This window comes from Amphibalanus amphitrite, unplaced genomic scaffold, assembly GCF_019059575.1.
Source record: "Amphibalanus amphitrite isolate SeventyFive unplaced genomic scaffold, NRLGWU_Aamphi_draft 000140F_arrow, whole genome shotgun sequence".
Lineage (NCBI taxonomy): Eukaryota > Metazoa > Arthropoda > Thecostraca > Balanomorpha > Balanidae > Amphibalanus > Amphibalanus amphitrite.
Genome location: NW_024881635.1, coordinates 46,302 through 60,115, shown reverse-complemented (window position 1 = coordinate 60,115; position 13,814 = coordinate 46,302). Strand labels below are relative to the sequence as shown.

The 13,814-nt window shown below is 49.5% G+C and overlaps 1 protein-coding gene across 1 annotated transcript; it reads left to right on the top strand.

The window, feature by feature from the left end:
- The first annotated feature begins 6 nt into the window (after nucleotides 1-6).
- On the top strand, nucleotides 7-13,760 carry LOC122382496 (potassium channel subfamily K member 15-like). The gene is made up of 6 exons (XM_043367892.1): nucleotides 7-718; nucleotides 7,171-7,382; nucleotides 8,559-8,638; nucleotides 9,050-9,167; nucleotides 11,529-11,609; nucleotides 12,385-13,760. The coding sequence occupies exons 1-6, from the start codon at nucleotides 82-84 to the stop codon at nucleotides 12,556-12,558; spliced, it is 1,302 nt and encodes a 433-aa protein (XP_043223827.1). The 5' UTR covers nucleotides 7-81; the 3' UTR covers nucleotides 12,559-13,760.
- The last annotated feature ends 54 nt before the right edge of the window (nucleotides 13,761-13,814 follow it).

The following is a 13,814-nucleotide window of genomic DNA, read 5'->3' as shown; positions in this document are numbered from 1 at the left end:
TGCGGTCGCCTCCGTCGGCGGCGGCGGCGGCGGCGGTCACTCCACTCGAGTCGCCGTCACGCCGCCGGCCGGAGCGGGCCCATGTACGCCGACGGCGTGCGTGTGACCGTGGTCAGTGAGCTGCTGCGTGTCGATCCGCCGCCCGCCGCCGGACTGGACGCGGCCGGCCAGCCGGCGGCGGCCGATGGCCAGCACCGCGACCAGGAGCGCGGCGAGCGCGGCCGGCCGCCGCCCAGCCGCGGCGCGCCGCTCTCGGCCGGAGCGGAGAAGGCGGCCGCCGCGCAGCAGGAGCGCTGGCTGCTGACGGGCGCCACGGGCCTGTCGCGCCGCTGGGTCACCACCACCATCCTGTTCGGCATCATCTTCGCCTACTGCGTGCTGGGCTCGTTCATGTTCCAGGCGATTGAGGGCCCGCTGGACCGCGAGAGTGTTGAGCGCTCGGCGGCGCTGCGCCAGGGCGTAGTGGACGATATCATGGAGCAGCTGCTCGCCAACTTGTCGTGCCACAACGCGTCCGAGGAGGGCGAGCCGGTGTCATCCGAGTGCGGCAGGCTGCTCGGACAGCTGCGCGGCGCGCTCAACGCGCACGTCACAGAGCGCGTGGTGCAGTTCGAGACGGACCTAGTAGCCATGGTGAAACGGGGCTTTTACCGTACCAGTCCACAGTGGGACTTTTGGTCGGGCTGGTTCTACAGCGGCACCATCATCACCACTATAGGTAAGGCCCATGAGTCATGACTTAAATGTTCTAACGACGCTGTCAGGTGCACTATGCGTATAGGTACACTCATGCAGAGATCTTGTAGGTGGTAGAGGAGACGGTGCGGCCGAGAGCGATTTTTTAGTTTTTGCTGTAATTTCTATTTTGACATATGTTTGATACTTTGCCATTGAATCAGAACCGCTAGGAAGAATGTTTGAACGCCGCCAAATATTTTCCAAATTTATTTTTCCCTATTTTACCCAAAAAGTAAACGTCAGTATCACGTATGTCGGTCAATAAACCCCTTTTTCGGCCCGTATTCCACCCAGGTTTGAGACGCATCGGATCCACTTGAAACTTGAAAACAACACAGCCGGAATGGAGGAATAGGTGACCCGAACCATTCATGCCTCGCGTCATGCCTAGGTCACGATCCCAACATCGCATAGCAGATTGCGGCCCACCCAGTGAAGAGTGCACCATACCGACACCAAACGACTCGCCAGGACCTGGAGCTACTTTGCCATTATCACTTCGACACCTATAGGTCACGCCATGACCATGTCCTTTACGGGTCAGATCGAAAGAACATTTGCACAACAGTTCTTGAATATATGTACAAATAGGAAAATTTGCGATCAAAAACACATCAATCAGTAACCCATAGATCGTAGTAACTTTCCCTTCAACCCGCTAGGAAATATGGGACCTTGTTGACCTAGGCAGTGGGAAGAGTTAGAAAAATTTGACGCAGCAACTCGCACACTGCCACATGACACAACAAGGCCCTTGAGGTATGGAAAATAAGGCAAAAACCATTCCTCATCAATTCTAGCCGTTTAGCCAGCAGAGTTTAACATATTGGTTACGACCCTCAAAATCTAACCATATAAGCAAAAGTGCTTCATCTATCGATTATTCTTTTCACCACACTGTAGGTTCACAAAAAATGCATCAATTTCTAACGAAATAGCAAACTTCGAGAAGATTAGCTTGTGTCTACGATCACTACGTGGCCCAGCCGAATTAGAGTGCGCGTTCAGAGTTCGGAAGTCTCTCCACCAGGTACACAGTGCATGGGGCCTGTCTATCCAGGAGCCGAGCCTTACCTCGACGGTTAATTCTGTTTATTGAATTATATGGTTAATTCAGAAATAATAAACGATCGAATACTGAGGAATTGTGCAGTAAGTGGTAGTTATCTAGGTAAGAATATACGTCAGCAGCAGTGTTCGATGATAACTACATAAATGATGGCACCTGGTGGTAGATGATAAATCATATCATTCGTATTTAATAAAGCAAATTATGGCAGTGATAACCATCATGGAAGGAATAATAACTATTCATTCACAACGATCTATTCATAAATCACGTCCACGTGTTAACGTTTCGGAAATCACATTCGGCTATTAGGGCCGTGTTAATGAAAAGTGGTTTGTAGCATAAGTATTAGGCAACTTACCTACATAATTTACCCATTGTTAAAATTTCTTGTAAAATGCAACGCACGCCAATTTACATACCTACATTTCAACCTAGAGGAGCTACAAAAAGGCACGAACTAGCATTGCTTTCAGTGTATTAATCATTTGGTCACCTTAAAAGCTAAAGCAATTGAATTCTCTTTTTGGGATGGAGGGTGGGGAGAGAGGGCCACCACCTTGAAGACTTTCTTTGCGATTACTTGAAACGCGTATGCAATAGCTGAAATTGGCATACCTGACATGTGATTCAAGCTGTATGTTCTGACCCTAACCAAATTTCCAGGTCAGGTCACTGACCTAACGTCATAAGTAAAGGTCCTAACGGCACCAATGTTTCAACTTTGCAAAACCCTCAGAGCCAGAAGTACCAGAGCATCTTTTGCAATTAGATGAAACTAATATGACCGTAGAGACCTCTCTAGCACTCGCAAGTCACAACTCTACATATGTCTCAGGTTACTCATAAAGGTCACCTGCGGTCAGGTACAGGTATCGCAGCTTTTAACGGCAGGTTTTGCCCCTATAAAATTAAGTAAATTTCCGGCTAGATCTTCTTCGTTATAAGCTTTTAAGGGTTGAAAATGCGATCGATTTATTCGCACACATGCCTGCTATTATCCTCTAAAATGGCTTTATCGTATATCAATTAGTTTCTGAGATATAATGCCGGGAAATGCCATGTTGACCTTGAGTGACATCACATATGACGTTCCAAAGCTCTTCGGAATTCTCCATGAACCAACAATGAACTCAGAAAGACCTCCCGAACCGAATAATATGCAACATGATCTCATTCGACCAACTGAGTGACTTAAGTGGTTTTGACATTACCTTAACCTGGAGTCAACATCCAAAGCTTACTTCATCACAGCAAGATGCGCCCGAGCATGGCAAACACGATGGTGCCAAAGTCGCGGCTTTATGACTATTTCTGGCAAAGTTATTCACAAAAAAACTGACCCCGTCTTTAGAGCACTTGACTTAGAGGTCACATGGTGATCTTAGGCTTTAAAAATCAAACGGTGGTTTCTTCCGCGGAGGCCGTGGTTTGTTCAGAAATAAACCGATAGGTCCGGCGAGGGGCCGGACCTATTGGTTTTCTACATACAACCCTGCCGAAAGGGGGGTCGTTACGACCCCCTTCGCCGTTTCGCCCCTAATTGAGCTAGAGTCTCGCGAAACAGCGTGTGCGCCGTTACGATTGGTACCCAATCGTAACGATTGATTGGTAGTAATTGATTGGTAGGGATTGGTACCAAATTTTAAGGTCTCCTGTCAACCGGTGGTGACTTCTGAGGTTAGGTCAAGTGCCCCAAAGCACGGGTTTGTTTTTTGGTAAATAACTTCACCAAAAATTTACATCATTCCCGGCGCTAAAATAGCATGCATTTTCCGCATTTCCCAATTGACTTATGGGTAGGTAATGGTGAAGTCACGGTGACCGACCTGACCTCATATGACCTCTCTGAAAAACTCCGAGATATAGATAGAGGTTGTGATAACTCTGAAGGATACTAGGTCCTGCTGTCCGATTCCTTAAAAAACATTAGTGAATCGATTCCTTTTGATTCAGAGAATCAAAAAACAAAAAAAGGAATTATTCACGTTTGATTCAGCCAAGAAGTTACAGAACGATTCTTTTCGATTCGATTGAAAAATATAAAATATGAAAAATATCAGGGATATTATTGTAGGTATATGTTGTGTTCTTTTTGCTGTCATGCAATTATCATGACATGGTGGTAGTGTTAGTCACTGTTAAAGGGACCCTCCCACCTTAACATTAGATTTAAGTTGAGATAGCCAAAATGGGGTCCCTGGCTCACAATTACCGGTTTCGGCACTCACAACATCGAGAAATGCCTTAAATCGGAAATATTGAATTTCAAAATTGCAGCATTTTGATTCAGAGGGGCTAATGCTTAGGAATACCCCTCTGAATGTGTGACGTCAGCGCAAATATCTAACGATTTTTAAATGTTTGACTAAAACGTTTTGTAGCACGCGATGGTATATGCTATTTGCGCGCAACATCTGCCGCAAACGCCGCACTTCTAAAATAAAGTCGCTAGAAACAGCGGAGATCCCAAAAAAGTAAACAAAAGTAAAAGTCTAATATCTTGAAAACCGGTGAATATTTTTCGGTGAAATTTGGTAGATATTCGTTTTCGCTCTTTCTGAACCGAGCGACATCACTTTCATGCCAATTCATAAACTTTTTTGAAGGTGGGAGGGTCCCTTTAACATTTGTTGATAATGAACTATGCCCACTTCAATTTCTTAAGTTCATGCACAGACTGTCACTTCTCTATGAATACCTAGTTAATTTGTTTGATTCAATCAACCCTAGGATTCCAAATTCGTTTGATTCAATAGTTGCTTGTGAATCGAACAAGATGGTGAATCAAATCTTTTTGATTCAACAAATTTTGTTTGATTCAATCCAATCGATTCAATCACGGGTGAATCCAGCACCAGTCTGAACCAGTGACCTCTGACTCACTTCTGAGACCCAATGGTAGCGTAGCGAGGTCTTGTTTGTTGAATAGAAAAAAAAATGGTCGCGAGCCGCGATTTTAAGCACCATTGTGTTCGTCATGATCCTTTTTTTTTGTTTTGTTTGGGTGAGGTCAACTTAGGGTGGATTAAGCACCTCAGGTTAAGGTCAGGTCAAAGCCGCTAATAGCACAAGGTGGTCAAAGGAGGCCTTATTGCATTACATTCGATTGAGCAGGTCTAGCTGTGTCCAATGATAGCCTAAGATAGCTAGCTAATATGATCGAGAGGCATTAACGAAAAACTCCGTATGACCTCAAGTGACGTCATGCACGCTCCTCAATGAAAAATCAGCATTGGACCCTAGAAGGAGTGTATTATCTCACGATTCCAGGTGCTTGTGATGGTTTTAATCATTTCAATCGCCAAAATAGCAGGTTCATGATTTATCGATTGATTTATAATAGTATGGTTGCGTATACGACCTGACCTCAAGCAACTGTTAGGTAGGAAAAATCTGAGATATCAAGTTGTGAGGGACTTCTTCCTTATAATTTTTAGCTGCCGAAAATTTATTGGCACCGAGGGTGTTGCAAAATTGTGATATTTATTAACCGTGCATGACGTCATAGGTCAGTGACCTGACTTGAACCTGAAAATGTGGTCGAGGTCACTATAATGACTATAGGCCCGGGCCTATAGGTCCGGCTTGAATGGTTAGCTTGGGTTAACCCTCGCCCTGGCAAGGCATTTTTCATAACACGGCCTGGCAGGGGGGGGGGGTCGATGCAACCCCCCTCGCGATTGGCTCCTATGGCACCTAGTAACACCAAATTTGGTAGGTAGGTGGGCCCCCTGGAGTTCTCGCCCCTGTGCAAATTTGGTTGCTCTAGGTCAATATTTAGGGGGGTTTTGGGGGTATAAATGCAAAAATTTCGCTAAAAACAGGTCAAAAGTTTTTCACTTATAACTTTTGATCTAATTAAGATAGAGCAAAAAGAAAAGCACCAGTGAACTCAGCACGTCAAGGCGCGTCGAATGATGTTCTTTTTAGCTTGCTTAAGTGTACTTAAAGTTTTTCTTAAATTTTAAGTAAACTTTAATTAATTAATTAAGTTCAAGTTGACTAAATTGCATCATATCGCATATCATTCGATTTGGCTGATCACCAGGAACACAATGATACCATTTTTTTAAGCTCTAGCGTCATTGTGTGCCAAGTTATTGGCAAAAACGTCATTTGACCTCAGTTGACCTCATTTGACCTGACCCATGAGCCATGGATAAGTACACCAAACAAAGAAGCACCAAGTGACCTGCTGTTAAGTACTGTGGTTTCAAAGCACAAAAGTGACAGAACGAAGCGGATATCTCCAGTATTTTCCGAATTTAGTATTTTCCCATAGGCTTAACATTACGACGTAATGACCTCTAACTGATCTCAGGTCAGTGACCTCAAAAAACCCGAACTATATGTTATACAACTCGGTGAACTTAGCACATCCTGAAAGTTTGAAGGAAATCAGTCCAAAACTGTGAGTTGGACAAGTGCAAAAAGAAAATTGAAATTTGACCATGACCTTGTACCGTTTTTCTGACCTGGTGACCTGACCCAAGGTCACCGGGACCTGAAATTTTCAGGTCATATGTAAAAAGGTTGCCCTAGAAGCTGTGCCAAATTTGGCGGCGCCGTGTTTACGCTATCTTCGAAAAACCTTAGGGGGGTCGCATCGACCCCCCTGCCAGGGCGATGGAGCACCACATCCGGTGGACCAAGGTGCTAGCCGGAACTCTCACGCTCTTCCAAGCGGTCAGGCAGCGGCAATGCCACGTCCATTGCCCGGGAATAATTGAAGGTTAGGTTTGTCAGCTTTCAGCTTTCCATTGCAATCACGTCCCGAGGAACTGTGAGAAAGCAACGAAAATCGTCACGGGATGGGAGCTGTCAAAGTCGTGGGGCAATGCGAGGTCATCTCATCCGGAGTTCGTCAATAATTATCGATCAAATTGAGCTCGCGGGACAGGAAAGCAGCTCTGACTCAGGAAGACCTGCCGAATAGAATGATATGGGAGATCATCTCATTCGAACAGCTTCAAGACTGAGAGGAGGCAGGTGTGGGGGCACCTGCCTCCTCTCGGCCTGCGAAGGTTAAGCATCCAATGTCTTCTGAAATCTAACGGTCTAGAGACGGCCAGGGTCGATTTCTGACAGTGTGGTGACGCTTGCTGTCTAATGTTTGACGTTGGTGGCTCACGGAGGTGACGTCTTGATCTGACGCTGCTCCAACTGCTGACTTCTGATGTCTCACAGTGTAACATGGTAACGTCGGTAACATCTGGCAGCAATGATTCGGCGACTTCTCACGGCGCTGTGGTCTCCTCCCTTCTGAAAGCATCCTGCGTCTGACGTTTCACTGTGCTTCCTGTCGCTGCTCCGACGTCTCCCCATGCCGACACCACTGACTGCTCGTGCCTGTCTGGCAGGTTACGGGCACATGGTGCCGGCCACCACGGTCGGCCGCGCCATCACCATGCTGTACGCGCTGATAGGCGCACCACTGTTCCTGGTGCTGCTCTCCGACTCGGGCAAGCTGCTGACGCGCTCGCTGAAGCTGATGTGGGCCGTTCTGAGCCGGCTGGCCGACACGCTTCGCTCGCCGAACCGCTCGCTGCAGGCCGTCTCTGCCGCCGTCCGGGTGTGTGTGTGTTAGGAAGGAAGGAGAGAGAAAAGGAGGGGAGGGAGGGAGAGGGAGGGAGGGAGAGGGAGAGAGAGAACGCAGGAGGGAGAGGGAGAGAGAGAACGCAGGAGGGAGAGGCAAAGAAAGAGGGGGGAGAGGCAAAGAAAGAGGTGGGAGAGGCAAAGAAAGAGGTGGGAGAGGCAAAGAAAGAGGGGAGGGAGAGAGAGAGAGAGAGAGAGAGAGAGAGAGAGAGAGAGAGAGAGAGAGAGAGAGAGAGAGAGAGAGAGAGAGAGAGAGAGAGAGAGAGAGAGAGAGAGAGAGAGAGAGAGAGAGAGAGAGAGAGAGAGAGATGTTTGCATTGCATGCGACATGACGATCGATCAGAATTGTATTGGTTTGGTACATCGTTTGATTTGTGTATGCAGCCGTATCCAGGGTGAGGTAAAGACCGGGCAACACATTTCATTTGCTGACGCCAGCCGCATTTCTCGAATTAGATGTTTGGGTAAAGCCGCCAGTGGGAATGTGTTCCGAGCAGCATTTGTAGTGCTTCTGTGACGTTTATGTGGACCAACATAAGCGTCCTGTCGTTTTATGTGAAAAGAAATCGCATGCCAGTGGCTTATTCAGCAGAGCGGTGCTTTACAAATGCATGGCTCATTAGCCAAGTGGAGACCGTCAGGAAACTAATAATAGGCGGTGCAGCGGTGATCACGCGGTGTGCTGCTGGGTTGCCGGGACGAGCTGTGGTTGTAGGGTCACCGGTCGGGTCGCCGGGCCGGCCTGTGATGGTCGGGTTGCCGGGAGTCGCGGAACTTGTGGGGTCGGCGGCGGAACCGCGCTGAGACCCAGCACGTTCCAGCCGTGGGCACTAGCCGGCTGCTCATTTGGGGGCAGGCCGCCGCCGGACCTCATTTCAGTTGCATTATAAACGAGCGTGAGCCGGGGTCGGCCCGCCTCCATACAGCTGGGAGGTCACCGCTGGCGCCGCGCCACCCCTTCCCGGCCTTCCCGGCACGGGAAGGTCATCGTCGGCGTCATCTCTCGTGACGACCGATCGTCGGTGGTGTCGAGATCCCATGTTTGTGACCGCAAATTAGCTACTAAAACAAACGTTTAAGTAGTGTTGTTGTTTTTTATCATATAATAATTTGATTGTGGAAGTCACTTATTATTTTTTTCTCATATTTTCAGATTCGAGCCAGCAGTCCTAGTTACGTGGTGGACGAGCAGTTTGACCTTCCAATAATGGTGGCCTTGTCATTAGCGCTGTGGTAAGTGGGTATTATCCAAACCAATCATTATAAAATTAATACATAATTCATCAACATGATCCCATGACGTATCCAATCGAATGATGAATATTTTTAGCTATAGTTCAGAAAAAGTTCCACTGATAAAACTGCTCCAGTGAATAATTCCAACTTAACATCATCTATCAAAGACATATCTTTTAGTAAAGTGGGTATAATGTTCCCCAAAAGTGCCTATGGACTAAGCACCGAACGATAAGATCCATGCCCGATAACAATAATTTCAAAACACAAAACATGTAGGCATAAACGAACATGAAACGGAGCAGCTTTCACAGATGACCGGTTATTGTCACCTTTTTCCTGCCAAACATTTCTTTATGCAACTATATCCACTGTGCGCACAACTAACCATAATGCGCTTGTTTTCAGTTACCTTCTAATGGGAGCAGCAATATTCCAGCAAATAGAAGATTGGAACTACTTTGAATCACTCTATTTTGTCGTTATCTCCATGTTTACTATTGGATTTGGAGACTATGTTATCTCGGTGAGTACTCATATACTTGGCACTTCAGACATCCTCATGTTCCATACGAATTCTTCCGGTTCCAACGCAATCAGTCACTTTGCTCGGCCTGTGTAAAACTAGTGCCTTTGGTGGTAAAGTAATCCTGGGTCTGGGTGAGACGGGCTTATGCGAGCTGTGGCAAACGTTGCACATATGAGTAAGCATTAAACACGTAACATTTCGGGAAACCCAGAGGGGAGGGAGTGATCCATTTGCTGAGTGTTCAAACACTCGTCCTCCATCGAGGTGTTGGTAAAGGTGACGTGATAATGTATACCGTGTTTGTATCTCCCGATATGGACATCAACCAATTCACACAGTGGCCACTGGCCGCCTTTATCATTGCCGGATCAACAGAGTCCGCTCGCCTCGAGTGCCGCACGGATCCTTTGAGCAGCCCACAGGCGTGACTGGCTCCCGGACCTCCTCGCTGTTGGCGGACATATCAAAGGAACAATGCGACCCTCAGTGCGTCACACGCCTCTATGCGCCCGTCAATGATAACATTCACTCATTCACGCGTTTCCACATGATAATAACGCGAATAATTTGAAATGAGCCATCAGTTATGTAACATGCAATGAAAGACACTGAAAATACAATTAAGTACAATATAATCTATTTATTAATCTAGGGTCTTGGGTCTTGTTGAGATTTAGGCCATTAAAATAAGTTTATATATATTATTACTTTATAATGCATAATGTATTAAATGTAATGTATCACGGGCGGTGTGTGCCACTTAAGTCGCTGAAAAAGTGCCCAGCTTTATCATGTGTGCCACAAAGTTGATGTGCATTTTAAAATAGATCTGCATGCCGCGTGCTGACGTGCTGCACATTCGCCTGCAAACAAAGACCTGTAATTCATGGGCCCAGTTCCAGTTTCGGGCGGAACAAAGGCGGCGGGGTAGTCGGCCTCAATTTCGCCCGGTGGTGAGGTTATTTGCAGACCCCGAGTGTCCGGCACCACCACTACCGAGCTAAACCAATCTATGCACGCAGTCACGGGCCGGGCAATCGCGACCGTATGTTTCCGGACTGCTGACCCCGTGTTTCCCTGCGCCTGGCCGCTGAAGCCCTCAGCCCAACGCTGGTTCACCCCACGGTCACTGGCGATTGACGATGACTGCTGCTACTTCTCCCCTTCCTGATGTCGAGCGCTGCTTCCCTCCCTTCCCCTAACGGTGACCTCTGCTTCCCATCTCTCCCCTGACGTTGAGCGCTGCTTCCCCTGCTTCCCCCTGGCGGTGACCAGTGACCGCTGCTATCCCTCCCCTCCTGACATTGACCGCTTGTATTCCTCCCCTTGACGTTGACCTCTGATACCCCACCTAATGACGTTGACCGCTGCTTCCCCTCCTTCCCCTGACGGGTGACCTATGCTAGCCAACCTCCCCGTGGCCGTGACCACTGACCACTGTTAGGCCGCCCCTGACGTTAACCTCTGGTATTCCCCACCCCCTCCCGCCCAGCGAATACCAAACGAGCCACTTCCAAAGCGCGCAGTCGTAAAACTTTCCTGGTTTATTTTCCAGTTGGCCCACTCAGACCTTTTAACAGATTCCCTGTACCTATTACACATAGTGGAATTCGTCGTCTCGCAGTTGGTAACATTCCACAATCCTTTTACTGGGCAGTTGAACCGTTCATTATTTGATTATTAACTGGGTCTTTTTGTTATGAGATCATCTGTTGTCAAAAAAGCAGGGTGTCTCCACAGTCGAAGAGCGGCGTAATGTCGTCGCCAGTTGGCGTCGGGTAGGTATTTGTGCGGCACGTAATATAACAATCAGTGTCCGTTGTGTAGCAGCTAGGGTTATTATCATTGTGCGTGCCTGCCTCCGGCCACTGGCGGGCGATAGCCTTGTTTGTCGGTAGGTACGGCCTCAGTTGTGCTTCCTATCAGCAGTGGAGCACGGACTGGCAGGCCGGAGCGGCAGGCTAGGCACCGTTTGGAGGCAGGGTTCGCGGTCGGGGGGCCCACATTTTGTTTGCGTATCGGGGTTTAGCAATCAAGTGGGCCCACATTGACGACCGTTCAGAGGCCTGGAGCTGGGGGGGGGGGGGGGGGGGGGGCAGCGGGCCCACACACCGTTCATTGGCTCAGAGGCCAGAGCCGGCGGTCGGTTGACCCACCATCCACACTGACACATCGTTCGGTGGCCACTTATCACCTTTTATGTCGCTGACGTCACCGGCGTCACCAGCGCTGCGACGAGGACCGCCGCCCCGGCATTAGAGTGCCCCCATGATCACTTTACTAATAGCCGGCCTGGCCTGCAGACCGCCACTCAAAGCCACGCCAGTTGACTGACACTCCGACTGCCTTCCATTGCAGGATTCGGCCACGATGGCCGCGTCGATGGCGTACTTCGTCTTCGGGCTGGCGCTCACCTCCATGTGCATCAACATTGTCAAGGTGAGGTCCGGGCTGCGGCAGGCGGCGGGTGCGTGGCGGCCCCCCAGTCGATCCTCTGCGGCCATCCGTGCCGCTATTTCGGGCCCGGCAGCCGTGCATGTGCCGAGGGAAATGACGGCGCTCGATACCGCTCCGCCAAATAAAGAGCCGACCCACAGTCGACAGTGTCAATCTATAAACTGTTCGATTGAGATCCATTTTAATTTGTGTTATGGCGAGGACAATTATCGGATCATCATGGTAATAGGCTGCTGCGGTGGCGCTAGTTTTGTTGACGTGGCAACGCCGCTGGGGACTAATTATACTGCGTGGACCGCGGGAATAGGTAAAGTGGAAGACATAACGAAATTAATTGCCTGTCGACATGGAAATGAACCTTGATAATGATGATAAGTTGTCTTGCAGGCCGCCACCGACACATGTGTAATAACATCGTGGCATGTAAGATTTGGATACAAACACAACTTCCTCTGAAGTTGTGCGACTGTGCGTGCTATTAGTTATTTCTTCTCCAAAACAATGCCGGCAAGGCGCTGCCTTCCGACTACCAGGATCCCTGGTTCGAGATAATTGACATTGCATAATATGCGCATTGCGCATACAACTTGCTGTTTGCTGGATCAAGCAGCTACACCCAGTGGAAGTCCTTGAATGGAAAGACAGTGGCCAAGGATGCCCTGTACCACCATCACCATTGATGGGTTCTTTTCCCGTTTCTCTTCACCGCCGGCGCACGCACTCGCCCCCTGACGCCGCTCCGTCCTCTGTGTTCCAGTTGCGCTTTTCTGCTTTCTTCACGACGGTGGGAACGACCATCACCGACCAGCTGCGCAAGGGCTCGCGCTCGCTGACACCGCGCCGCGTGGAGGTGGCGCCTGTGCACGGCGCAGACCGGGGCGAGGCCAAGGTGGCCTGGCACACCAAGAGCCCGTTCGTCAGCAGCTCCTGAGGACCGGCGGGATGCTGAGGCGCGGCGGTCGGCGGGCAGACAGGTCTGCCGTGACCCGAGCTACCGAGCAGCAATTAGAACAGTTAGAACTCTGGACAGTGGAGCGGATCGACGACACGAATCAGAGGATTGACCCGCTCACCATAAGCCGGCTGAGAGCGCATTCAACATTGAGGTCGGGTTGGAAAGCCCCGTGTCGTCAGGCAGATGGGCGGGTGCGGGTGCGGGGGCGGGGGCGGGTCGATGACCGTCAGAACGGTGACACGCACTCCGCCCGGCCCCCGCACCGGCGCCGGGGGAGCGGCACGGCGATCCTCTTTACGTGGTGACAATGGCGCCGCGCCGCCACACACCGGCGGTGACCAGTCTCGGCAGGTGGGACGGCCAGGGTGAGCTCACCGGGGCGTTACCAGTTACTGCCGTCCAGTGCAATCCAGTCCAGTCCAGTGCTGCTGTCAGTCCGGTCCAAAGCAGCGATCAAGTCTAGTTCAGTCCCAGCCTCTAGCTCTTCATCCACTCCAGTTAGAGACTGCCGTCCAGTCTTCTCAAGTAACGTCCAGTTCCGTCCAGTTTTGCCGTCCGCTCCAGTCCAGCGCCTATGAGGTGACAAGAGGCATTTTGAGGGAATGAACGTCTATTTCACTGGCGTCCCGCCACGCTATTTACTACGCATTGCTGCTGCAATGAAATGGTTGCTAGTTTCTTCATAACTGCCTCGATTTGACAGTTAGTGAAAATGCTCTGTTATTGTTACTTGTAGATGTGTGTAAGAAATGGTCCGAATCTGCGACCCTGTCGACATTTGTCCTGTGATATATTCTGGATAGCCTTCTAGCCGCGTTTCGTGGTGGACTCTCCATTGACTAGGGAGTCATAGATTCATAATTCATATAGTCGGGCCTCTGGTATTGCCGTTCCCGCGAGCGGCCGGCGCGCCTGCCGGTCGATAGGACCATGCGACGGAGACACATTATGTATGCCACTGAACTTCTTATGCATGTCTCAACAGAGTGTTATTTTTGTGAGTCATTACCTGATCGATGGTGCAGATTGTGTGCGGAACGGTAGATATTTTAACCGCGGACAGACATGCAGTCTTGTTGTGTGTGAAGCCAGCTTTAGGAGTTGAGAGCCACCTACCGGGCCCGTCCTCTGCACAGATGCGCTGTATTTCGAGGCGCCAATAAAGGGCCGTTGCCATATCCTGTGTCTGAGTTCGTAACCGCAGCGCGGTTCTCCATGCAAAAACACGTCGA

Coding starts and splice junctions, on each gene's coding strand:
- LOC122382496 (XM_043367892.1), top strand. CDS start 82: ATGTACGCCGACGGCGTGCGTGTGACCGTGGTCAGTGAGCTGCTGCGT. Junction 719..7,170: donor CACCATCATCACCACTATAG/GTAAGGCCCATG, acceptor CCTGTCTGGCAG/GTTACGGGCACATGGTGCCG. Junction 8,639..9,049: donor GCCTTGTCATTAGCGCTGTG/GTAAGTGGGTAT, acceptor GCTTGTTTTCAG/TTACCTTCTAATGGGAGCAG.